This window comes from Stegodyphus dumicola, chromosome 6, assembly GCF_044657685.1.
Source record: "Stegodyphus dumicola isolate Sdum_Otavi_A_Nest chromosome 6, ASM4465768v1".
In the NCBI taxonomy this organism is placed as follows: Eukaryota; Metazoa; Arthropoda; class Arachnida; order Araneae; family Eresidae; genus Stegodyphus; species Stegodyphus dumicola.
The window spans coordinates 209,811,833-209,839,571 of record NC_140773.1 but is presented as its reverse complement, the minus strand read 5'-3'; the positions used below and the strand labels follow the sequence as shown (position 1 = coordinate 209,839,571).

Sequence of the window (27,739 nt, the reverse complement as noted above, 5' to 3'; positions counted from 1 at the left end):
CGAAATAGCAGTTACTAACAAAGATACATTTTCAAATCAAAACACTGAATCCAATAATGTTAACAGCCCCACGACTTTAAGCATTGAAGAATTCAGAATTCTAAATCAAACAGGAATTTAACTAAATTGAACGTAATCCTGTGCAAAATCGGTAAAACTTTTACCGCATTCAGAGGCAGTGATTTCCTTTTTCTGTAAGTTTTCCGTATTCTGTAGATAAAGTGGAAATTAATATATACATATACCGGGTTTGTCCGGAAAGTAGTAGGACTGAATTTTTTGTAAAAAACTTTATTCACAGTTTTGATACATCGACTTAATAGTTTTCAAAATATGCCCCTCCTGTATCAACACGGGTTTCCAGCAACTCTGCCAATCACTGAAGGCTCTCTGGAACGCAGAAATTGGAATGCTCTTCAGCTCCCTCGTTTCGGCCTATTGAAAGGTACCGAACCATGATACCGTCCTTTCTTGACCCTTTTCAGTCGGAGGAAGAGGAAGAAGTCTGAAAGATACAGATTTAATGATTTACAGATGAAGAAGTCTGAAGGATAATTCATGCAGATTCTTCATTCTTTAATTTCTTTAAATGTAATACAGGGTAATAATATTTGGTGGCAACAATTTTAAAATGATACGCCGTTTATATACTGATTCAACGCAAAATGCCATTTCGAGACTAAAATCCGATTCGGGACTAACGTCTCTTTTGTAGTAAAAATAGGCATTACAGAATTTTAAGGTGTAACAGAAGTAGTATTTATTTATTTATTTAACATCAGAATGAGCAGCTGCACCGCCTTTAAGACATTCAGCTTTTATGCTCAACTGATGGAATCATCTACTAACTGTGTTGTATTGTGTAACAGAAGTACTGTCTATTATGTAACAGAAAAACTGTGTTGTGTAACAGAAGTAATATTGTAGAAGTAACAAATATAAGAATGATTACATTCAATTCATAAAATTTCGTTTTGACAATTTTCTTTAAAATTTGCCTTTGTTAGCCACCCCACTATTTTATTTTTAGCCATCTATCGGGTCAGTCCATAAGTTCGTGCGCATTAAGAGTATGCGTGGAATACACAATGACGCATTTACTAAAACAATACAATTTTGAACCTGTTGAAATTTGTCATCGTTTGACTAACATACAGTTCATCATTAACTTTCGTAAATATTGAACGCATTTTAGTACCCATAAAAGATAAATATAGATAATCAGTACAAACGTGCTGTGCTACATTTTTTATTTTCGTGTGGTGAATCTGCCAGGTTTGCAGCGATAAAAAATAATAGTGTACGTGGTGAACACACTATTAGTGTAAGCACTGCCCCGAAATTGTTTTAAAAATTTAAAGTTGAAAAAAGCAGCATTGATGATGAACCCCGTTCAGGACGTTTTGAACTGTTAGAACCAAATCAAACGATTCATTCAGAAGTTTATAGTGAACAACTTTGCCGTCTAAACTCAGAATTGGTCAAAAAACGCCCACGATGGGTGAATATCAAGAAAGTGGTGTTTCATCATGATAACGCTAGACCGCATACGGCTGGAACAACGCTGCAAAAAATGAGTGAATTTAATTGGGAGCTTTTGCCACATCCTGCTTACTCCCCAGATATTGCCCCAAGTGATTTTCACTTATTTCGTGCCTTACAAAATTTTTTACTGGGGAAAAAAATTAAATTCTAAACAGGATGTACACAATGAACTTTCAAGTTTTTTTGCGTCAAAACCAATGGCATAAAAAAAGCTGCCTGTATGATGGCGAGGCATTGTAGATAATGGAGGAAAATATATAATTGATTAAAATGTTAAATTGTGTTTTTTTATATTATTTAAAAATTTACCAAAAAATGCGCACGAATTTATGGACTTACCCAATATTATCAAGAATATTACGATGGTTTTATTTTTTGACGCGTTTGATCAAATCATTGAATTTAAAAGATTTTATTTTACTTTTTAATTCAAGGAATACTTTGATTTTGTTTACAGTTTTCGATTTATGATTGCCTTTTTATTACAAAAATTTCATACATATTTTTACGGCCTCCGTAAACGTAATATATTTTTACCGTTAGAGCAAATAGAGATCTACAGCATGTCATGAAAACACAAAAGCAATTTGTCCAGAAGTTCTTGAATTGCCAGAACCAAAGAAATGTCGTCTTAAAGCGGAAGTAATATTTGTACCTAAGAACTACAATACCTCTGCTGGCACTATGACATTCATTCGTGTGAAAAAAAAAAAAAAAAAAAATCCAAAGACAGTTTGCAAATGTTTGTAAATCTTATACAAGAATAAATTTTATTTAAAAATATCACTTTTCCTTTCCACTGCATACCGGCGATGAGATTTTTCACATTTTGCAAACCTACACATCACGTATTGTGCTAGACAGAATTACTGAAGCACGTGCAAGAAGGAAATAGCCGTCAAGGGGGAAATACGTTAAAGCAGAATAGGAAACTAGTGAAAATATCGCAAAAGAAAACTAAAAATGGTACGTGTACAGACTTTAAATGTGTAAAATACACATAAATATATCACTTTTAGAAACTGTAAGAACAGTATACAGTAAAAAGAATCGAATGTGTTTAAGTACTGCATGCAGCAAACAATAACGAAAGTCATTTTCTATAAACTGGAATAATTCTGATGCAATAGAAAAATAGGAAACCTATATGTGATCCTGAACAATAAATTATCGTTAACTTTCTTAAGCAAAAGCAAAATTCAGTCGTAAACTGACATTAGTTTCACAGACAAACGTGTCCTCCCTTCTCCCAACAGTAGAAATATGTGTGTGGAGGGATGGCTTTTATTGTAATTAGAGTGTTCTTATCATTTGTTTGCTGATGATATGATTTATTCTTTACCAATTAAATTATTTCCATAGTTTCACAATCCCTTCAACATGTTGTATCGTATGATAAGATAAACTACTCTTCAGCAGTTTCTTAAAATAATAAACATCATTTTATCCAGTTACATCTTTACCGCCGAAAATATTTTTGTATTCATCAAACTTAAAGCATTATACAGGGTGTTTATAAAGTTCCGGACCCATTTTGATGTATAATAACTCATAAATTAATAAAGATAGATTAAAATTAATAACATAAATGGTTAGATAGACTCAAAAAGTTTCATGACCCTTGTCAATGAACTTCCACGTGTGTCCCCTTCGTCGCACGGAGAATATCAAGTCGATATTCAATTTCACGCCAGGTACCGGCAAATATGTCGGCATCCACAGAGGCTATTGCGGTTATAATTCTGGCTTTTAGGTCATCAATGTTCGACACGCTCCTCCTGTAAACGTTGTCCTTTACAAATCCACAAAGGAAAAAGTCCATAACATTGCAATAGTTGCCAAAAACAAAAGAGAGAAAAATACAAGTAATAAACAGAAAGTACAGATATCTATACTGGAAAATGAAATTATCCGAAATTAACCACACGCGCAGACGATATTTACAAAAGTAAAGATATTCAAACCTGAAAGGGAAAATAGTATATAAGTTATTCCATCAATAAATGACATAAATTTGTTTATATTTTCATTATTTTATGAGTTATTAAACATCAAAATGGGTCCGGGACTTTATAAACACCCTGTATTTCATTTCATTTACAGCTTACGAATGCAATTGCTACTCATTTAAAATCTAGAATGAAATATATTTAAATAAAGTCCCAAAAGGCGTTACCACAGGAATCGACATTTTAAATAAAGTGCAAATTTATTTCTTATGTATAATTCTAAGTGAAAGCTATTTTATATCTAAAAGTTGGCTATATCTGTTTCGCACGTTAATATTAAAATGATAGAAGCATTCTACTCGTTCAACTTTTTAGAAACATAAATTCTTGTATGAACTATATATTAGTAAAATTCTGAGCAGTTAACTGACATTTGTTGTTCTACTGCCACTAAGCTTGTAACCACGTTATAACTAAAAACGGTACTTTTCCGTTTCGCCGGCGCAAATCTCGCCAAGCAGACGTTATTGGCGACAACATACAGTATACAAATAAAAAATGTTAACAAATGTTAGTTCTAAGAATTTTTTATTTTGAAGGCATAAATATTTTAATAGAGCTTAAAATTTTGTAAAAAGCCAATAAATAAAAACAATACATTTGTAAAAAAGACATTAATTTAAGAATTTACTATGCTTTCATTGTTCAACATCCTGATTCACCGGTTCGTATCACGTGACCCCAAAAGATCTCATCTCACGTAAACTATATTACCAAAATCTAATTCTCTCAATAATTATCTACATTAATTTCAAGTTAAATCTTGTTTACAAATCTTAGAATACAAGTTTAAATGCAAGAATTGTTTCAATTCGTACGAATAGCTTACTCAGAAATTATGTAAAACCGCAGTGCTTTACTTCGCTGGTGCATTAGAATTGCTGACTTTAATTCTTGACTTTGCCTTTACTATATTTTCGTCTTCGGTGAGCGGTGTGATTGCTTCCTAATTGACTTAATTACCGAGAATGGTCTTAGGTCATAAAATTGATGTATCTGGTAAATATTCTATGTAATTTTATGCCAGTATTGGAAAAAAAAAAATTAATCTGATAAGAAATGGCTGCGACTTGTTTTGAAAATGAGGCCTAAAAGGTTACCAGCGAGGATATTCCGTTTGGCATTAGTTGTACCATTATTGGCGACTTTATCGCCTGCGCCGGCAAAACGGAAAAGTACCCTAAAAACTATTATCTTAACCAAGAAAAGAAAATTAAAAATATTTTTAATTCTTAAAACAATAAATATACTAATTTTCTTAGATCTGTAACCAAGGAAAAAATTATTTCACTAAAAAAAGTATCTTAGTTGAGTATATAAATTAATTTTAGTTTCCTTATAAATTATACAAAAATTTAAAAAAAAAACTAAATTAAACAAAAGTGAGTTCAGTTTATGTGAGTAGGTAATGAAAGTTACTAACAAATGATAAGCAAGCAGTGGATTTTCAATAAATTATACTCATAAGTGAATGAAAATAAAGTTTTAAAAAATTAAAGTTTTAATGAAATGAAAGCTCTCTTAAATGAAATTAAAGTTTTAAAAACTATCTTTCTGTTTATGCGTGTGTATATATATATACACATACACTCATATTATACACATACAGTAGTGTATGTGTATATACATATATATGTATATATACACATACACTCATATTACATACACTCATGTATAAGTGTATGTGTGTGTGTGTATATATATATATATATATACAATCATATTCAAAATTATCTTGTATGCATGAAAGACACGGATCTCTCACAGACTGAACTATAACTTTATGAATTTGTGTGGAATGATACATAACATATTAATACGAAGGGAACAAAATTAAGAATACTATATATGACATAAAACTGTAATACGAAATAATAAAAATCTTAATAATATGTTACAAGAAGACTTCAAAAAAATAATGACTCGGAAACAAATTTAGGCGTATGAATTTTATATGGAATGCGATCTCTCCTGACTTGTACACATGTATCACAAAGTGTTTTCATGCTTGCAATACACTCGTGCTAAAAAAATAGGCAACAAACGCTAAACGAAAAGGTACGAATGTAAAAAGGGGAATTAAAACATATAGTTTACATATTGGGTAGGTTGCATCACCAAATGCAAATTGGCAACTAAAATTAGCATAAAACATGATTCCGCAGTCACACCAAAAAGCCTTAAAAAGGGGCATGCTGGACCTATGCGTCAGTTTGCAAGCAAGGAATAGTTCCGTGTAATCCGAGACAGCCAAAGCGGAAAACATGACCCGAAGACACCATTTGCAGGATGAAATGCGCGGGAGCGCTGTCGGGATGCTGCAAGTTGGTGCAAGACAATCCGCTGTTGCGAGAGAGCTGAATGTGTATCGTAGGGTCATCAATAAGCTGTGTAATTGTTACCAAAAAAAAAAAAAAAAAAAGACATGGCTTTGGACGCCGGAGGATTACCACAACGGCAGACGATCGCTTCCTGTTGCTATGTGGAAGACGCCGTACATCAAGCAAGATGTTGATTTGTACGGTCATCATAATAGCAAGACAGCTTGGGTCACATCTCTCTGCATCAGTTTAGCGGGACATCAGTTTAGCGGAACATTATCCCGCCAAACTGTATCGCGTCGACTACATGAACATCAGTTTACATCATTCTACATCAGTTTAGCGGGACATTATCCCGCCAAACTGTATCGCATCGACTACATGAAGATGAATCGTACGCCCGACGACCTGTGTCATCCCCATCCCAAGTCACAGCGCGGTTGAAATGGGCCTGTCAACATCGCAGTTGGACGCCAGAGCAGCGGGACCACGCAGTTTTTAATAGATGAATCTCGATTTAATATCCAGAATGATTCCTGAAGGACAATGATACGGCAAAAGTCAGCGATACGCTATCGGGCACCAAACATCATCGAAAGAAACTATTCCAGAGGAGGATGCTTATTTGAATTCCCTGGAATAGCAATGAACGGCCTCACCGGCCTTTGTACGATTCCTGGTGGCTCCGTCACAGCCGTCCTGTATCGAGACGAAATTCTACACCCTCTTGTGCGTCCTTTTGTAGCTGCAATGCGTTCCGACGCAATATTTATGGACCATAATGTCCGCCCACATAGAGCTCAAAAGGTGCGGAGATATCTAGAGAGTGAAACCATTTCATATCTGCCGTAGCCGCATTACTACACGAATGGGCGCTCACAGCCACAGCAAGCTATCAACAACACTATTGTCAGCATGCATGTCAACTCAAGCATGCATTTCCACTACAGGGTATCATACCCGTTGTTATTGTGATGTTTCCTTTGCATATTCTTCCGATCTATTTGCTGTTTCGCGATGTTACGGTCGCAATACATATGTTTTTGGTAGCTTTGCTTTATTGTTTCCTATGTGGTCTAGTAATGCCACACCAACATTTTGGATCAATTTCACGCATATCCATTAAATTGTTTTTGTTTTATTCTGTGTTCTGCCGTTGTAGCTTACTTTTGTAGCAGTAATAATGTAGTTTACTATAGTTTGGGGACTTAAGTTCCCACTTCTCCAGGAACGCCGTCTTCAGGACGTTTTACATATCTAGAAGGAAGATGCTGTCTCCATGCAACTGTTTTTTTAAAGGTAATAGGATTAAGATCACAAGACTTTGTTAACCACGTTATTTGCTTGTTGTCTTTACTTTCAAGGAATTCATGAACGAGATCTGCTCCATGTGGAAGAAGATTATCATCCATAAATAAAAAATCAAATCCATATGCACCTTTCAAAAGTCTTACTTCTAAAGGTTCTGAGACTTCATCCCGATATCTTTGGCCGGTGACAGATCGGCTGCTGAAAATGTGTTAGGACATACGTCTACCGATTTATTCTTCCCCGTTAACGAAATGTTCACATTTCATAATGTCTGAAGGAAGATTTCAAGTTCCTGACCCTTTCCAGATGTAAACATGTTTACATTCAGATGTTAAGCTAAACCTCGACTCACCGGTAAAGGCAACGTAGGACCACTAGTGTTCATTCTAGTCCTGACTTTTTTGCACCCGTTAAAACGTTCCCTCTTTTGTTGTGAAGGCAGTGAAACATATGGCATTGGCTTCTTAGCTTAAAGGCCTTTTTCATTAAGCTTTCTGTATGCAGTCTGCCGTGATACAACAGCTCCAGTGGCTCTAAACCTTGAATTTAATTGCGGAACAGTAGAATTTTTGTTACGGCAGGCAGTTATTGCTAGATATCGATCTTAAGAATCAGTTGTTATTCGTTTACCTTGACCTTGAACAGGCCACCTTACAACTGAGAGTTCCTTGAGATATACACAAGTCAGAAGAGTCATTACAGACATGACTACAGTGGGCGATCAGCAAGAATCTTTGTTAACAAGAAAAACAATAAAATCATGCATGGCATTTGCAAAATCCATGGTAAGCAAAGATTTATCATATCGAAATATTATACTTACAGACGAGACAAAATTTAATATACAGGGTCTTTATAAAGTCCCGGACCCATTTTGATGTTTAATAACTCATAAAATAATGAAGATATAAACAAATTTATGGCATTTATTGATGGAATAACTTATATATTTTCCTTTTCAGGTTTGAATATCTTTACTCTTGTAAATATCGTCTGCGAGGGCGATTAATTTCAGATAATTTCATTTTTCAGTCTAAATATCTGTACTTTTCTAAGTATCGTCTGCTTATTAATTGCATTTTTCTCTTTTGTTTTTGGCATCTTTCTGGCATTGTTAATCGCCATAATGTGCGCATATGGGGATCTAAAAACCCGCATGAATACCGTGAGGCACAAAAGGATTCCCCAAAGGTTAATGTGTGGTGTGGACTAATGCACGACCGAGTCATTGGGCCTTTCTTTTTTACAGAAAAGACGGTCTCATCAGTCGTATACTTACATGTTAGAAAACTTCGTATTTCCACAACTAGAAGAGCTTCAGCCACATGTCTTTTCGCAACAAGATGGTGCACCACCTCATTGGGGTACCATCGTTCGTAGTTCTTTGAATGACCATTTTACAGGAAGATGAATTCGGCGAGGAAGTCCAATTACTATCCTAAGGAAGCATCTGCAGACTCCTAGATAAGGGATTTTGCATTCTGAGTTACCTTATCACTGTAATTACATACGAGTCCTATTTAATCCAATAACTTCATGTTCTGAAAATGCAATTAATATGTTTTCTGGATTTGCAGTACATGTACTACTCTAAATCGGCTTTTTCTTCTAAAGAATTTGAATTAAGTAGTTATAAAATATAGAAAATGTATAGTTTTGGTTGAACATGTTGTATGATCCATATGTTTTTATTATTATCCATTTGAATGACACAACAATATTTCAAAAACTGTTCTTCCCTTTTTTGTCCGAAAAGTTTCAATTCTTCCCATCCCCTTTCTTCACAATTCAACTTGACTTGCACGCAACCTGACTTTTCACGTTTCCAAATTTACATTTTTATTCTTTATCCCCATTTGACACTATACAATTCCTTCTGTTGGTTAACTGTCACATTAAATAAGGACTTCTACAATTTGTGAATAATATTATATCAGATCTGCACTGCATTAAATACCACGTTAAATAAAATATAACTGAGCACATTAATAAGATCATAATTGTATTAAATACCGCATTAAATAAGGTATTTATCTCTATTATCAAATAATGAAGAATCTCTGTGCATGTATGTATGTTCTTTGCATTCTAGAAAAATGACAGAACCTAGAGTCACCATATTTTGAATAAACACAGTCCTCCATGCAAAAATGTGCACCTTGAAGCCCTAATTTGGAATTTATTTCTTTCATGTTTTATGCAAGCTTAATGAAATTTTAAATACAGATAGGGCGATTTAAAAGCAATGTGTTGCCATTTGACAAAGCATATTTCAGATCTAATCAGAAAACTCAGTGATTTAAAAGAAAAGTGCTGCTGCTCGAAAAAAAAAACGTAATATATTTGTTTTTCAAATTTAATGTTTCATGTGCCAGTGTGCTGCCATTCAACAAAGCTTGAAACACTTATCTTCAGAATTTAATCTGTAATTTCTTGTTAACAAATTAAGTGATTTAAAAGCAATACACACAATTTTCAATAATATTATTTTCTGTTGTTTGATGAACTTAAAAAAAAATGCACTTAATTCATGATGCATTTCATTAAAAACATTAAATCTTTTTCTGAAATTATGTTAGTTGGACTCATTAAAATCATTATATATTTTTCTTTTTCATTATAACTATTTTAGGTCGTGGCCAGGCAACTAGTTAGAAATACACACTGCTATAGAGAATTCGCATTTCATTAGTCCCCGTCATATTATTTATTTCTCCAGATCGAAAATATTTTTTACAACTTTCTTATGATATTATTATAAATATTTTAGAATGTAAAGTACATTTAAATTTGTTTCAACTGCTTATCTACTTTAGAAAAGCTCTATAATCATACTATTTAATCATGATAACACACAACAGGAAGTAGGAATATATAAAATGATATTTAACATATGAAAGGAATCTAAAATGACTTCAATTTTTAAATTCAAAATTATTTACTTCTACCAAAGTATCAAGTCGATGTTTAATAAACAAAAATTAAGAACCCCACAATAAATTATCTTCAGTTAAATGAGAGTTAACATTCTCAACATAAACTCATATTATTTACAAATATTAAAAGGAGTTTCAGAAGTATAGTGTTTTCAAAGTTAAAAATATTGTTAATGTTTGGATATTCATAAATATTTATAATGTTTCTATTCTTCATTCTTGAACTGAAAAAAAAAAGGGTAAAAATATATTTACGGGTGCCCCTTGACGATAATATGCGATTTGTGGCGGTACATGGACACCGAGTTTGTGCAATTCTTTGACTTGTTATTTTGGCTTTCTGTAGCGGATTTTTCCGCCAAAAATCGCCGCTACACAAATTCAAAATAACAAGTCATAGAATTGCACAAACTCGGTATCTATGTACACATCAACGTATTTTGACTTAAAAAAAATCAGAGAACTGCTCAAACTAGGCATTGCGCACTCCCTTGATTTTGTCCATGAACACATGTATCTATATTCACTTAAGATGTCAAAGGAGGAGCCAACAAAAAATATATAATCTCAATAAACTACATTTTAAATCAAGCACTGAAATAACATAAGAAAAGGAAATATCCACTTACCTTATTTATGAATTTACGAGTTTTCAGTCAAACAAAATTCCTTAACAGCATCCAAAAACTTCTTAAAATTATCTAAGCTAGAATCTGTATTCTGGCATCGTCACATAAATTCACAAAAATAAGAGTAAAAAATATCCTCCATAGTGCTGATATCATCTGACCATATGCATTTCCTTCCCACAAACAGGACACTTAATAATGGCTACTAAGTAAACCTTCACTTGCACACCAGTCAAATAATGCTTTTTTCCCTTTCATTCTAAAATCGTACAAAACTTCAAATTAATCTTACCACATTCAGCTATTTTACCATGTAAATCACAAAATAACAACGTACTTATTTGAAAATCCGATGCACACTTTTCACATCTTTTTCCGTAATTCAAACTGACTGCAATTATGCAACTAATTAGGTCATAATAGGGTTTCCATAGCATTCAACTACTCAGATGACCATAAATGAAACAACAACTTTGTGATAAATGAAACAATAACTTTGCGATAATCCAAGGGACACCCATTCATCTACTCTAACCAAAAAAGTAAACAGGAGGGATGAAAGAATATGTGAAAAAAAAAAAAAAAAAAAAAAGGGGGGGGGGAAACATTTATTTACAATTTATAATTTTTTTATACAAATATAATTTTTATTGGAATTTATTTGTTGTTTTCTTCTTGTTACAGTTGCAGTTGTAGTAGCCTTCTTCATCTGCTGGGCTCCATTTCATGCTCAAAGATTAATGGCCATTTATGTTCACCAACAAACACCCACTGCAGTTATGATCTATACAATACTGACTTATATATCTGGAGTGACATATTACGTTAGTGCCACCATTAATCCAATACTGTACAGCATTATGTCAAATAAATTTCGACAGGCTTTCAAAGACACTCTAGCTCACTGTTGTAGGAAGAATGTTTATTATGACAGGTCTTCATCCAGATATAGTTCTTATCGGCCAAGTCGCTACAGTGCAACTCGTTCAACCCAGAGTTCATTTTACAATAGTAATTCATCATTCAAAAAGAGAAAACCTGAAAATAAAAACATCACATGATTCTAGTTTCAAAACCAAAGCTACTACTAAAGTCATACCTAATGACATTATTCTCAAGAATGGAAATCAATGATATTATTATATATAGCTGAGTAAGAAGATGGAATATGGAACAGATGGGGGCTGATTCCAGCCATATTGAAGAATATAGTATATATGTCAATCTCATCACCTAACTGTACCATAACATTATAAAATCATGAACTTCATATGGCCATTTCAAATAGCTAGCAATGGTTCTTTATACTTACTCATGGTATGAATGTAGGGATGATCATTTGTTATCATGTTATATTGTGGACTTTTTCAGTGGAAGTTCATATGAACCAACTATTTTGAAAAATTATTTTCCATAAATAAATTTTTTTAAATGTTTATAGATGTGTTTTGCCTTTGTTCTGTTTAAGCTTTGTTCTGATGCTTAATAAAGCACAGCATTTTAGAATAAAATAAAAGCACTTGTAAATTCATACACATATTTTTAAAAAATTAAACATATTTTATATAACCTGTCTTATATTATGAAAGAAATTCTAAAAATTAAAAGGTTTTTTGAATTTTATTAAAATTTAAAATATAAGTCTAAAATTTTTAAGTTTATTAAATTTTAAAAGTTTATTATTACACTGCTTTATTGAATTATTATACATACTGTGTCTTAGTTATTAATATTAAAAAATCAGCTAATTTTTTTGACAACATCAACAAAAAAAAGAAAGTAATTTTATTGGTTTTTGTTTTCATATCACATTAGGATTTCATTCTTAGAATTTCTCCAATGAGAATTATTTTTATCGTTTTACTCACATTCATAATGTACTCCCTGAAAGCATTTTTAAAAATATACTTGGAAATATACTCTATGTACAGGAAATGCATTTCAATAACTGGATATTCATACAGTACTATATAAAAAAGAAAAAGTTTAAGAAATATAAGTTACACCATTTCTATAGAGGAAAATTTATGAAATGAAAATATTTTAAATGATAAAAGTTAAACATGAAATCGAATACAGTGCAATAAACATCTATTTTGTTTTCAGTTACAAATTTTTCTTTCAGATGATACAACAAATTATAGTTAAAATTTTATACAGAATTCAATAACAGTGACAATATAATTCATACATTTCCAATTATCAAAACATATCTATTTGAAATCTTATGGCTTATCATACACTTATTTCCGGGATTTAGTTCGTGCTAGAAAGAATTTGTTATATAATGGATTTTCATGATAGAAGAAAATCTTTCATAAGCTTTAGAGTACACACTCTTTAATCAAGTAAAAAGATTATTAAGTATATTAATACATTGAATATAACATTGAAGATGATAAAATGAACCTGTAAAATGAAAATTTTAAAGTTACAAATTATTAAAATATGCCAAATAACATCTGATTTAATCATTTTAGTTATAATTAATAATTAATTATTCAACACTTAAAAATAGTCAATTATATGAGTTTTAATCTGTACATTGTAATTCATATTTTCTCAAAACATTCATTAAAAAGTGGGAACTAAAAGGATAAACAATACAAAAAGTATGTAATTTTAGACAGTGGTAAAGCTCCTCTCTCTTCTTCTTTAAGTTGTAATGAGTTTTTAAGATGTAATAATGAGTGGGTAACTTTCTATGTCAGTTGAGTGCTACATCATATTTGTGCAACCAGTGTTATGAAAAAGGGAAAAAAAAAAAAAAAAAAAAAAAAGATGGCAAGATATTTTTTTTTTTAATTCTTCCATTAAATAATTTGCATTGTGCATTTAATTTTGAGAAATTAAATCTATTAATTCACCTGCAAACTGCTTATATGCTAAAAGAACTTAGATTTACTCTATTTTTCACTTCTATTAGCAGTAAAATAGCTAATTAATTTAACTTCTCAGTGTTTCTCCTGTACTTAAATAAAGTTAGCTCATATTATGAAAACTTAAAATTTTGATTATATTGTATATCCATAGATTAATATAGACTGCCAATCTACTTTTGAAATATCACAAGGTTGTAAAAAACTTAATGACTGATAGCTCAATGCATAGTGCAGAATTAATTTTACTGAGTTTTTTTTTTTTTTTTTTTTTAAATATTTAGCCAAAATAATAATATATGAGAAAACATGATTTACATTTAATAGGCTAATACATGGAAGGATATATATTACATCATTTTTTTTTTATTTTACATTTATGATACAAAAAAATCTGTTGAATCTGCCGAACACAGAAAACATCATTATGCCTAATAATTAAGAGAAACAACTTCCCCAAATATGATTACATTTATGTAAATTATTTTATGTCTAAAAAATGACTATTTTAATGATTAGTTAAATAAGTGAAAAGTTTTAAATTCTCTTAGTACATATATTTAAGCATACATGTAATATTATATTTAATAAATATTAAATATAATATATTAATAAAAGTTGTAAAAAATTAAAGCAGGAAAATGTTAAAATAAATTTCCTATTCGTAACATTAGATAAAAATATTTACCTTTAAACAATTTGTAGCAAAATTAATACTATATTTATACTCTTATTATAACAATGGGAAAATTTTCTGTAATTATGTGTTCATCTTCAAAAACTACAACAACATTTACTTCAAATTCTGTAAGAAAAAGAAAAATTCAGCATTACTCACATGAATTCCTCAAAAACTATAAGAGTTGCAATTGAAAATAACATAACATGTTAGGATCCTTTTCTTAAGATTTACAAGGATTGTGTATGCAATAAGTTGGTGAACATAATGTGTAATGCATTTGGCAATGTACCTTAATTTTAAATGACAAGAAAATATAAACTAACTAGAAATATAACAACAAGGACATATCCAAATTTAAATATGAGGAGATGATGCTCATCAGTTAAAAAAAAAGAAAAAAAAAAGAAAAAAGAAAAATGATTATCAAGATACTCAGTAGTCTTCAGGTCCTTTTGTACTATACAGTGCATCAAGCAAAAACACTATTTACTTTCTTAACTAAACCAATTTTATTGTTGGATATGATTAACATTGCACATTATACACAACATATCATTATTCTAAAAATAGTAATTTAACAGCTATACATTATAATTTAGAATTCAGTATAATGCAACATAAATTATCCAAAAATGATCTTCCAAAAATGATCAAAAACAAGCTTAACTTGAATAACAATTCTTTGTAGTTAAGTGAATATAATATTTGATGCAACATTTCATAATCAATTATTTCAAATTATAAAAAGCAATATAAATTTTCTGCTTGTAAATAACTATCAAGATACTCAACAGTAAGTTTAAATCTTTGATTATGATAATTATCATCAAAAATGATGACGCAACTGTTCGCAACAGTTGGAGATGTCAACATCCTCAGTGCAATGAATGACAAAAATATTTTCATATACATCCAAATAAGATTCAATTGACACAATAACTAACTAGCAGACAATCAGAAATAGAGAAGATCTGCCCAGTAGATTTTTAACAAAATAACAGATTAACAATTTTTCAAACAAAATATTCATTTATCTAGATTTGTTGAGCTACCTGCCACACATCCCACAAGAAAATAATCTTGTTTCATGAAATATTTACTGGGTAGAAGATCACTTCACTGTGACTAGGATAGACCAATCAGGTCTTATGATTTCATAACTCGCAGTTTCTTTTAATGAGTTAGGCTACATAAAAAGTTCATATGAACAAGCAAGAAACAGTTTTCAAACTAGAACAAATTCAACATGCCATTGGCAGAATAACAGACATCTATGAATGAGTATTATTAAACTTCACCACTAGAGTAGCTGCTTTGCACATTATACACAACATATCATTATTCTAAAAATAGTAATTTAACAGCTATACATTATAATTTAGAATTCAGTATAATGCAACATAAATTATCCAAAAATGATCTTCCAAAAATGATCAAAAACAAGCTTAACTTGAATAACAATTCTTTGTAGTTAAGTGAATATAATATTTGATGCAACATTTCATAATCAATTATTTCAAATTATAAAAAGCAATATAAATTTTCTGCTTGTAAATAACTATCAAGATACTCAACAGTAAGTTTAAATCTTTGATTATGATAATTATCATCAAAAATGATGACGCAACTGTTCGCAACAGTTGGAGATGTCAACATCCTCAGTGCAATGAATGACAAAAATATTTTCATATACATCCAAATAAGATTCAATTGACACAATAACTAACTAGCAGACAATCAGAAATAGAGAAGATCTGCCCAGTAGATTTTTAACAAAATAACAGATTAACAATTTTTCAAACAAAATATTCATTTATCTAGATTTGTTGAGCTACCTGCTACACATCCCATAAGAAAATAATCTTGTTTCATGAAATATTTACTGGGTAGAAGATCACTTCACTGTGACTAGGATAGACCAGTCAGGTCTTATGATTTCATAACTCGCAGTTTCTTTTAATGAGTTAGGCTACATAAAAAGTTCATATGAACAAGCAAGAAACAGTTTTCAAACTAGAACAAATTCAACATGCCATTGGCAGAATAACAGACATCTATGAATGAGTATTATTAAACTTCACCACTAGAGTAGCTGCTTATAAGAGAAAAAAAAGATAGACTATGTCAGATGACATTTCCAATTATTCAAGCAAAGAAGAGAGAAACAAAATTAAACTTTATTTTTTATGAAGATTTGAGTGATTTAATGCATTTTTAAAGAATGCACAACTTTATGAAACGTTCTTTAGCATTATTTCCTATTGTGTCATAAATAAATATAAAAATGCATTTTTAGCCCTACAATCTAAAGCAGTATTTTTATTTAGATTATGGTAAAGCAAATGAGGTCTGCCTTCCAGCTAATGCAATAACAGATAGGTTAATTTATTCTAGAAATTCAGCATTGAAGAGTACTATGATTTGCAGAAAGATGCTATTTGATAATCAGTATTAGTAATTAAGAGTATCACCAGATGCACAACACACAAAAAAATGTAAAGAGAAAATAAATAAATAGAAAGACAAGCAAAACATACCAATTTTGAAGTTATTTGTCACTAATGTAGGGCATGTAAAAAGCCTTGGAAATATCATATGGATTGGAATCAAAATATTTCTGCAAACATCACCTTCTCCAATTTGTATGTTCTGTATTTCTGTTGCTGTAATACAAGTACAAAATAAGCAATGAATTTTTGCTATTTTATAAAAAATATATATATAGATAGATATTAAATGCTGCATACCATCTCTGGAATATCCTTCAGAACAACCACAAGTTTCCACCCTGACCAACTGCAATTCAACTGATCGAATAGGTGAGTCACATTTTTCAATACATAACTGAAATGATATTTTAAGTTGTAGATATATCAAAATGCATAAAATTAATTGCATTGTATTATGTTTGACTATAAACTGGCACTTCAGACACACATAAATAAATATATAACAACATCGATTTTTGGATTTTTCAAAATAAATGTCAAGAAAAATTCAAGTTAAAACATACTGGTACAGTTAGAGAAAAAATTTCTGTTTGTATTAAATTGGGAATATATGCTTCTTCTGTGATGAACAAATATTAGAAAAATGAGGAGTGAAAGGTAATTTCTAAACATTTTAAATCCAATTCAAAATATATTTTCCTTGAGTATTTAAAGAAAATTTCAATTATCTACTACTCTTGTCTATAATTTCAATTTACTTTGTACACAAGATGTTCAAATATAGGTCAATTATAATGCTAATCAAAATTAACAGAATATAGACATTTTCTTTAGCTTGCTATTAGTTCTGAACTTCACTTTATTGTCTGTATCACTTTTGCATCTGTATCACTTTTGTGTCCATATCACATTTCAAATAAAAAGATGTTGCCACCAAATGTTACTGCCATGTGTTCTCTGTATGTATATATGTATGTTCCTGGCACTGTAAAAAAATGAGCCACCAAAATTTTAAATGCACATAGTCTTCAAACTGAACATATGCACCTTGAAGCACAAACTTTGAATTTTGCATTTTTTTTAAAATTCATCTCATATTTTGTAAGACTTTTAATAAATTTTTTATTAACAAACTCAGCAGTTTAAAAGCTAGCAGTGGCAACACTATTTGAAACAAAACAAATTTTATCTCCAGTGAACCTACTTTTGCCCTTCAACAAAATGCAAGATATTTATCCTTCAATTTTAATCAGCAAACTTCATTTAAAAGCAATGTGTTGCCATTGCCTGAAAAAAATACTTTATCTTTCTTTCAGTAAAGCGATAGATATTTAGCTTTGAGTTTTAATTGATATATTATTCAGTAATAAAATAAGCTATTTAAAAGCAAAAAAAAAAAAAAAAAAAAAAAAAAAAAAAAAAAAAAAAAATTTTTATACTTTTTAATTTGATTGATTTAATTAAGATGCTTTAAAAATCATGAGATTTTTAATTAGAAATATTGAATATTTTTAAGAAATTACATTAACCGGGCTCATTAAAATCATTACATATTTTTCCCTTTTTTATGACAATTATTTCAGATGGCCGGCTGTGCAAATACCTAGTATTTTTACATAAATAACATGACAAATATAAAGAAAACAGTAATGCTACACTTAAAACTCTAGCGGGAATAGTGACGGCATAGTGTTTTTAAATATTTTGTGATTTTGCAGCTAAATGTTATGTGGCATATGTGTGAAGATAGTGACATTTAATAAATAGTTAAAAAGATCCAAAAAAAAAGTTGTGCAAGTCATCTTACAAAGAAAACTGGACACTGATATGATAAACTGAAAAAAGACTGAAAAAAATTAATGGCAAGAGTAAATAATATATCAGGAATTCTATACATATGCTACTTTTAAAACTTTTGTGATCTTGCTGTTTAAAAAACATAAATGTGAAGAAAGTTATGCTTAATTAAAAGTTAAAAAGAAAAAAAGTTGGGCATGTCATTTTGTTAATAAACTGAACATTGATAAGATAAATAGAGAAAAAAAGTGAAAAAACAGAAAAATGTATGGCAACACTTAATGCTATTGAGAATTCTAAAAATATGCTGCTGTTAAAAATTTTGTGATTTTACTGTTGAATTTTATGTAAGGTTAGTGTGAAGAAAGCCACGTTTAATAATAAAGTTAAAAAGATAAAAAAAAAAAAAAAGTTATGAGTGTAAGAGCAAACTAGTAAACTGTGAGTCCAACAAGAGCATAAAAAAATCTTAACAAATCCTATTAGAATTTTTTTTTAAATTTCTTTAAAAAATTCTGAACCAAATCTGAAAAGTCTATATCAAATAATAATACAATAGTACAGGTGTCAAATACTTAATCAGAGCCATATATGTAGGTATTTATCTCACTTTTTCAGCCAAACACCAGAGGACTGCTATAGTTGCATAGCACTCTCTGCTATCATTGGACCTTAATTTCAAAAGTTACTGTTTCTTGAAGGCCTTCATGAGTAAGGGTTATTGTCAAACAACCTGCTGTTTGTATTCTGCTCATTCTCTCACACAAAAAGTACATTTGACTAGTTATGTTATTGTTGACATCAATGCTGAAAATCCAAATGCAGCAACTGATGTGACGATGACAAGATATAAAAAGCTGCACAATAATAAAAACTTAAATGGACACTAGATTGTGAATGAGGATGAAACTGAGCTAGCCTACAATTATTCATATAAACATTTTCAAGTTTTTTGGAAAATGCAGAGTTTAGTTAATCCATCTTACTTTGTTCTTTGTTCTGAAACAATTTTATGAACTAAAGTATGTTACAGTTCTTGATATTTCAACTGTATAGGGTTATTCAAAAAAAAAATTCAGAAAAAAGATTCAAGTATTACAAAAGATCACTAATGCAATAACGTGTAATAAAAATACATTAAAAGATAATGAAATCTAAAGGGTTATAAAGTATGCAGGTAAAAAGTTTTATCCTTGTAATTCAGTGCAGGATTTACATATAAGCTACACAAGCTATAGCCTATGCCCTCCCAAAAAAAATTTAAATATAAAATAGTATTAAAAAGTATTAAAATATAGTATAACCAGACTTATAACGGGCCCCATATCTCAAATAGCTTAGGACCTTATCAAATCTAAATCCAGCCCTGCCTGTATTCCAGACTACCACGTAGGTCAGTGGTCTCAAATTCAAACTGAATGTGGGCTGAATGAAAAATCTAAAAACAGCTAAAGTTTTTTTAACAGGCTAAAAGTTTTTTTTTTTTTTTAACAAAATTAAAATGTTTATACAATGAATAAAAAACATTTTTATAACATTTAAATTATGCTTACTAAATATTTATTAAAACAGACATAAACAATACTAACAATATCTCAAAGGGAAAAAATTCAAATAAGTATTTATTTTCAATCTGAAACCTAAAGTTTGGTAGCAGTAAGACATTTTGTTGGTTATACTTTGTAATTCAAATATATTGACAGCTAAATATTCAATTCTTAGATAGACTGTTTTCCTAAATAATTCTAACATGATTAAATAACTAATGATTCAATAACTTTAATTATGAAAATACTCTTAAATTTTCAGATAAAATTTACTACATAGGACAAAACTGGAGAATAAATAATAACAACCTAGCCTCTTTCTTTTATTTGTTAAATTTTCCAATGCATATGTTTGTATGTAAATAAATTATCATAAACTTTTTTATTTATTGCTGCAGCTTGACACATGATGGCACTTCAATTAAGATAAAGTTTGTAGATAACTAGGATATAATAATAAATACAAATTATTATAAATGATAAAAATAAAGACAAATTATTACAAGTAATCTTCATCACAGATTGTAGACAGTCATCAGTCAATCGGGTTTTTTTCTTATTAATTTTCAATTGTGCGAAAAGAGCTGTTTGTATATAAATATATTTCCAAACAAAGCAATTATTATTAAAATTAGTAACTGAGCTTATTTACTCACTGACAAATTCTTTAACAACAATTTAATAAATAAGTATCTTCAAATCTTTGAATAAGATTTATATCACACTGTAAATTAATTAGCTCTAATTATAGATCTTCTAGTGAATTATTCACATCTGTTTTTAATAATTATGAAAATAACATGAACTTGGACTTCAAATAACTAATATCTTGAAATCTTTGCAACAAATACATAAGTGAAATGTCTTCAGGGGATGCATAAAATTGCTTTAGTGACCTCATGTGGCCCCTAGCTGCCAGTTTATACTAAAACAATTAATCTGTGTACTGAGATAGTTAATCGCATATCATATGATTCAGATATAAAATAAGTACATCTACAATAAAAATGGCATTATGAATTTTAGAATTCAGCAGACAGCTATTCAGCTCAATTTCCATCACACTTCAGAAAACTATCTCCAAACCGAAAATCTATTGAAGACTGCTATAAGAAATTGAAAATTTTTACAGCTCATGTAGAGGTAAAAATTCTGGGTGATCTGTTTAATAAAGAATAAACTAGATATATTTATAAGAAACTTTCTAGTAAAATCCAGGTAAACCAATGATGAAAAAGAGTTTTGAATTTCAAATACCAGAATCTACAGTACGCAAAAATTTTTAAACATGGCTAAAATACACTACATAAAACTGCAGCTGCTGTGGTATTTGTCTGAGATGCCTCAAGTCAGATTTGGCAGAAACTGTATAACTGGATAGATATCAGCCCTGATATTACTGGCATAGACAAAGAGAACATTTGTGAATTGTTGCAACAAACTGACAGATTCTGTACATTTTAATAAAAATTAATATATAATATATTATATTGAGTTTATCTGCAAATTATTAAAGTTCAACAATATTTTTAAGAAAACTCTGTATTATAAGTGCCAGTGTCTACTTATATGATAATGAATATTTTCTTGACAGTTAACTCCTGATTAATTATGGGTGAAATAACTGGTTAGCTGGTTAACTAAACCCTTTAAAAAATTACATTTGTTTATGACAGAATGATAAGAAAATTACTATCAGAAACTATCAGCATAAAACAAAATAACCTATGAAAAACACAAAGGAGGGAGGGAATGCATGGGATAGAAACAATAATAAGAAATTAAGTTCAGAAGTCAAACAACAAAAATCAGCGTTATACCTACAAAAATTTTTCACAGGACTAGTTTCGATGGTTTTACCGAACCATCATCTTCAGCTGCAAAACAGCAAATGAACAAGATAGGAAATAATGATTAGATAAGATAAGAAAGCCCGGACAAGAATAAGCAAGTGGCGCCATCTGTTGGCAAAACCAGAACTAAAACATAATTTCTCTAAAAGCCGAAGGCAAATTTGGATTGGAATTAGGATCGTTAACTAGAACAGAAAGATTTTTATGAATGTGAAATGCCTCTAGAAAATCCAGTTCTCCAATGGAAGATGGTTTTGAATAATTTTGGCAGTAGAAAAATTGAAAGTGTGATTTTCGGACCAACAATGTTGAGCAACAGAAAACTTCTGTGTTTCCTTTTTTCTAACATATGCCTCATGTTCTTTGACGCGAAATTTTAAGGCTCTCTTAGTTTGGCCAATGTAAATTAAACCACACTGGCAAGGAATCCTATAAATACCCCAGGAATTCATATCCGGAATGGGGTCCTTGAGTATAGAAGTTGGAATTTTATTGATGGGAGAATAAACAACCCGAAAGTTAAATTTCTGCAAAATATGTGCAACTTTATAGAAATACTTTATAGAAGGTAATAAAGATGATTTAAATAAAGTTCTTTCAACAATGAATTCTATTGATCCTGCTATTCAGTTCACTTTTGAACTTGAGACTTGCAATTCTCTTCCGTTTCTCGACATTCTGGTCACACGTAACACATCCAACTTCAGTACTACAGTTTACCGTAAACCTTCATCGGTTTGCCTTCCACCACACTTTAAATCATGTCATCCGACTAAACAAAAGTTAGCTTCATTTTATTCCTATGTTTTCCGTGCTCTTCAAGTTTGCTCCTCCAAACTAGCCCTTGATGAAGAACTAAATTATTTAAAAGCAATAGCTATTGACAGGGGCTTTTCACCCAACATTATTAATCAAGCAGTTAAAAAATTCTCATCTCAACACACTAAAAGCCACACTCTTATTTTAGGAGATTATAAAAATTCTGTTGTCATTCCCTTCTTTCCATCAATTAGCTATAAAGTTGCACATATTTTGCAGAAATTTAACTTTCGGGTTGTTTATTCTCCCATCAATAAAATTCCAACTTCTATACTCAAGGACCCCATTCCGGATATGAATTCCTGGGGTATTTATAGGATTCCTTGCCAGTGTGGTTTAATTTACATTGGCCAAACTAAGAGAGCCTTAAAATTTCGCGTCAAAGAACATGAGGCATATGTTAGAAAAAAGGAAACACAGAAGTCTTCTGTTGCTCAACATTGTTGGTCCGAAAATCACACTTTCAATTTTTCTGCTGCCAAAATTATTCAAAAAACATCTTCCCTTGGAGAACTGGATTTTCTAGAGGCATTTCACATTCATAAAAATCTTTCTGTTCTAGTTAACGATCCTAATTCTAATCCAAATTTGCCTTCGGCTTTTAGAGAAATTATGTTTTAGTTCTGGTTTCGCCAACAGATGGCGCCACTTGCTTATTCTTGTCCAGGCTTTCTTATCTTATCTAAACATTATTTCCTATCTTGTTCATTTGCGGTTTTGCAGCTGAAGATGATGGTTCGGTAAAACCATCGAAACTAGTCCTGTGAAAAATTTTTGTAGGTATAACGCTGATTTTTGTTGTTTGACTTCTGAATTAGTATTTATTCGGCATGTTATTGTGTCTAAGAAATTAAGTCTTTCAATTGGCCTCTGCCAGAAAGCAAAATGTTCTAATCAATTTTTTATGTCAGTTTGAATTCAATAACACTGTTCGAGTTCTCTTGCCAATACTGTCCTTTAAATAGTAACCAGTTATTATTGATTTAGTTTTTTCATTTCTAATGATGTTACTTTTGTGTTATTTAGCAGCATTTGTTTGTTTCTGTTTTCTGTATCAGTTTAGTTAAATGACCTTGCTCTCAAAATTAAACTGCTAAAAAATACAAGTGCTTCTCCATGTGTCCCCCGCCTCTTTAACCTAGGATTAACTAGGATTGTTAAGTTAACCATGGACATTACCCCAATTAATCAGGAGTTGACTGCATTTCTATTAACTTTATCAAAATTTTATACACACAAGTAAAACTATGCTATCTATACAAGATGTAACCCATGCTGATAATAATTCATTTAATAAAGAATGGGTCATCCATAAAGTTCTACATTTTTTATGTTCAATTCCAAATAACAGCAGTATAATAAGATATGAAAAATTCACTGAATTACACCACCATTTGGTTCTATAACTTTTGCCATCTCTCCAGCAGCTGAAAAATTCCCTTTTTAAAAAAGGTCAAGAGGTTTATCTATAAAAAAGTTACCAAAGTGCTGTTCAACAGAAATTTGTTTCTTCTCTTAAATTTGATCACTATAAAAACTTAAACATGAATCAAATCATATCATCAACATGATAGAACTTCAAATGCAATTTTTAAAGAAGACATCATTTTATTGGTATTAAATCAATTTAAACAAGCTTATGCCAATTATTGCAATGGTAAGTGAATAACCATTAATCATTTGTAATTACGATAATAAAGTTTTTCTGAAATAAAAAATAATTTGAAGTTATTTTTTTTTTCCACTTGCCAAATTGATTAACTCCCTTAGTCACACAGAAATCATAATAATTAAAATAATTTTTCTAAAAATACTTTATCTTTTGCAACTTAAACGTAACTAGATAAAAATTACATCTATGGTATAACATATTCTATAATATTTATTTAAACTCATATTTTAAGAATTTTTAAAAACACTGTGTATTATTAATTCAGAAGTCAAACAACAAAAATCAGTGTTATATTTTCAAAATTGGCAATGCTTAATACCGAGAAAATTTTGAAAATATAACGCTGATTTTTGTTGTTTGACTTCTGAATTAGTATTTATTTGTTGTGTTATTGTGTCTTAACTGTGTATTATTTTATGAATTTTTTCATTTTCTGTTTTATGGAATTAATTTATTTGGCAAGTGAGTTCCTCAATTAGTAAATCATGTAACATACATAATTGGTTTGGTTTACTTAATTACGGCGAAGCATTCAAGTTCTATCTGCCTAAAGGGAGGGATGGCTATCTGCCTAAAGGAAACTGGCTCGTATACATGGTAACAGACATAAAAATACAATTCAGCCAAATAATAATGTGAATAAAATGTTGGTATGTTTCCATTAAAGCCATCCACTTAGCATATTTTTGGGATGTTTTCTCGATATCATGCATTGCCAATTTGGTTTGGCTCTTTTTTTTTTTTTTTTTTTACAATAACTTTCTTTATAACCATCATTTGCACAACCATGTTTTTCATCCAATCAAAATTTTTTTTAATTGCAATGGATTTTGTGACTTGAGATATGCCAAAAGATAAAGTAGTAATTATGTTTTTTTGTTTTTTGTTTTGTTTTGTTTTGTTTTTTTCCCAAGAAAGAGAAGAAGAAAGACTGTGTTTGAATAACCACCTCATGAAATTTAAATGTGGCTTGAAGATGAAATGGTTAATAGCATTCTCTCAAGTCAGGAAGAAAAAGATGTCTGAGCATGATTTATGAACTCGTGCATATTTTTCATTACTGTTGTATGATTCATAAGCTTGTGACATCAGGAGTTAACAACATTAATTTTTGCAAACAAAAACTTGCTTCAAATGAATCACCACATATTGCTTAATTAGAATAATTTTATAATAATTATATAAAAGAGGTATGTAGCAAATCCTTGTTATTTCATTCCTAATGTTAAAATCAATGAATGAAACAAAATTGTAGGAATTCATAAAAACATATTCGGGAAGGGGATAATAATGTAGTACATGCTTTTCTCTCACAGTAGAGTTCTCAAGGATTTTGTCATGAACTTAGAGAATATTCTTTGCTCCAAATAAATCCATATCAGGGCCTATTGAGTCAAAAGCATGAAGAATAATAAACAAACAATACTGCGCCCAAAACATGTGGTATGGCTTCAATGGGAAAGCACCAAAATATTTATGCATAACATGACAATCAAATGAAATATTGAATGAAGAATTAATGTTCTTGCAGATGCTATTTTGTGACTTAATTATAGTTAAAAAGTTAATTTAAGCTTTGCATATAAAAAATACAAACCTCTCCAGTAAATGGCTGCATAATGTTGCACACTGTTGAGTCTATTCTTCCCTTGATTACAAAATTAGGCATATTTTTTCTCTATAATAAAATATAATGGTATAGTTATTATTATAATTAATATAGTACTGATACACAAAAATCTATGTAACAAACCTCCAGTTATCAAAACTCTAGATATCCAAAACTCCAGTCATTCAAATTACTTATTCTTTTTTCTACACAAGGTACAATTAATTTTCTTAATTTACTAACAATTTAAATTTTTTTGCTTATAATATGAAAATATAATATAGTACAGAGCACATTTTTAAGATATTATTTAATTAAGGTAATTAATTAAAATCAGCAGTTCTCAAACTTTTTCACTCACAGATCCTTTTTTAGAATCAACTCTTTTCGCAGAGCCCTTTAGACCAATTCTATATTATGCAAGTTAGTGATGCCTAAGAATAGTATCACAGCATTCACAGCATTGTCATCTTACACATGAATCAAGTTCTTGACTTGGTTCATGTGTAAGATGACAATAGTTCTTAACTCGTACATAACAAGATAACCACTTGAGCATTAATGGCTCGGGGCCACTGAGATCTAGCATGGCATTCAGTATGGCCCTCCTGGACCTATGGATTCTATACCACCTCACAGTCATATGATCCCAAACAATATGAGCAGCAGTGTCATGGAACAATAAATTGCAGTCCCAACAGGCTACGATCCTGCTATGAACAAACTCTGAAATGTGCTAGTACGAGTTTCTCGTTCTTGCATGAAACATACAAAGAGCTTAACACAAATAACTAGCATTCAAATGCGATTTTGAAATGAGAAATCCACTGTGTAATCTTCCAATTCATACACTATGCAAATGGTATTACTCATATATGCTTTGTGCACATAGGTTGGAATGCTTAACCAGTTGCATGTCACAGTATTGCAATTTAAGAGTTCAAAATTTTATACAGTTCATTATTTTTACTATCACCTTTATTACTGAACACTAACTTGCTATGCAACTAAATCTCATAAAGAAATTAAATGTACAAAAAACTTGTGGAAGATCACTAAGAAATCACAAGATCATTGCTATGTATATTCACTGTGAAGTAACCCAACTAGCCATCTTTATTTATATGAAGCTGAGCTTTGAGAAACATCAAGGGGATTCCAGGAATTCTTGAAAATTCCAGAATGAGTGAGAAGATTAATGAATGTGTAGTTACAGCGAATGATCCAAGTATCATCTGTTAGAGAAGACACAAAATTAAACATAGAGAAATTTCCATGTTCAAAATATAATTTCTAAATTGTTTATTTTGATTGTACAGTTTTATCAAATATACCAACTATTTTCCTTGAGAAAAATGCTTTACTTCAACGTGCAGCAAGAGGAACTCATGGTGGCTTTCCATATTCTTTGCACTTTAACATACAAAATCTATTTTTAAGAGGTTATGGACTTTATACAATTTTTATTTTCATTTTTAATAATGAACATTGACTCATTATATGACTAAGCCTCAAAAAAGAAATAAAATGCACAAAAAAAAATTGTGGAAGGATTACTAAGAAATCACAATGTTATTATCATTTTGACTATTCACTATCTAAATCTGTATTTATCCATTTGCATGGCCATTTTTACTTATATGGAGCTAAGTTTTGTGAAGCCTTAAAAGGGTTTTAAGA

The 27,739-nt window shown here is 30.3% G+C and overlaps 2 protein-coding genes across 2 annotated transcripts in view; one reads left to right on the top strand and one right to left on the bottom strand.

Annotated features, from left to right (window-relative positions):
- Nucleotides 1-12,187, top strand: part of LOC118185139 (pyrokinin-1 receptor-like) — a 216,208-nt gene extending 204,021 nt beyond the window's left edge. The window contains exon 2 of the mRNA XM_035354937.2: nucleotides 11,436-12,187. Within this exon, the coding sequence (XP_035210828.1) occupies nucleotides 11,436-11,812 (377 nt within the window). The 3' untranslated portion in view covers nucleotides 11,813-12,187. The remainder of the gene's footprint in view (nucleotides 1-11,435) is intronic.
- LOC118205448 (vacuolar protein sorting-associated protein 26C) overlaps nucleotides 11,342-27,739 on the bottom strand; it is a 29,117-nt gene continuing 12,719 nt past the window's right edge. The window contains exons 6-10 of the mRNA XM_085819445.1: nucleotides 26,048-26,128; nucleotides 17,060-17,156; nucleotides 16,850-16,975; nucleotides 14,319-14,435; nucleotides 11,342-11,789 (exon numbers count right to left, since the gene is read on the bottom strand). Coding sequence (XP_085675571.1) covers nucleotides 14,353-14,435; nucleotides 16,850-16,975; nucleotides 17,060-17,156; nucleotides 26,048-26,128 — 387 coding nt within the window. The 3' untranslated portion in view covers nucleotides 11,342-11,789; nucleotides 14,319-14,352. The remainder of the gene's footprint in view (nucleotides 11,790-14,318; nucleotides 14,436-16,849; nucleotides 16,976-17,059; nucleotides 17,157-26,047; nucleotides 26,129-27,739) is intronic.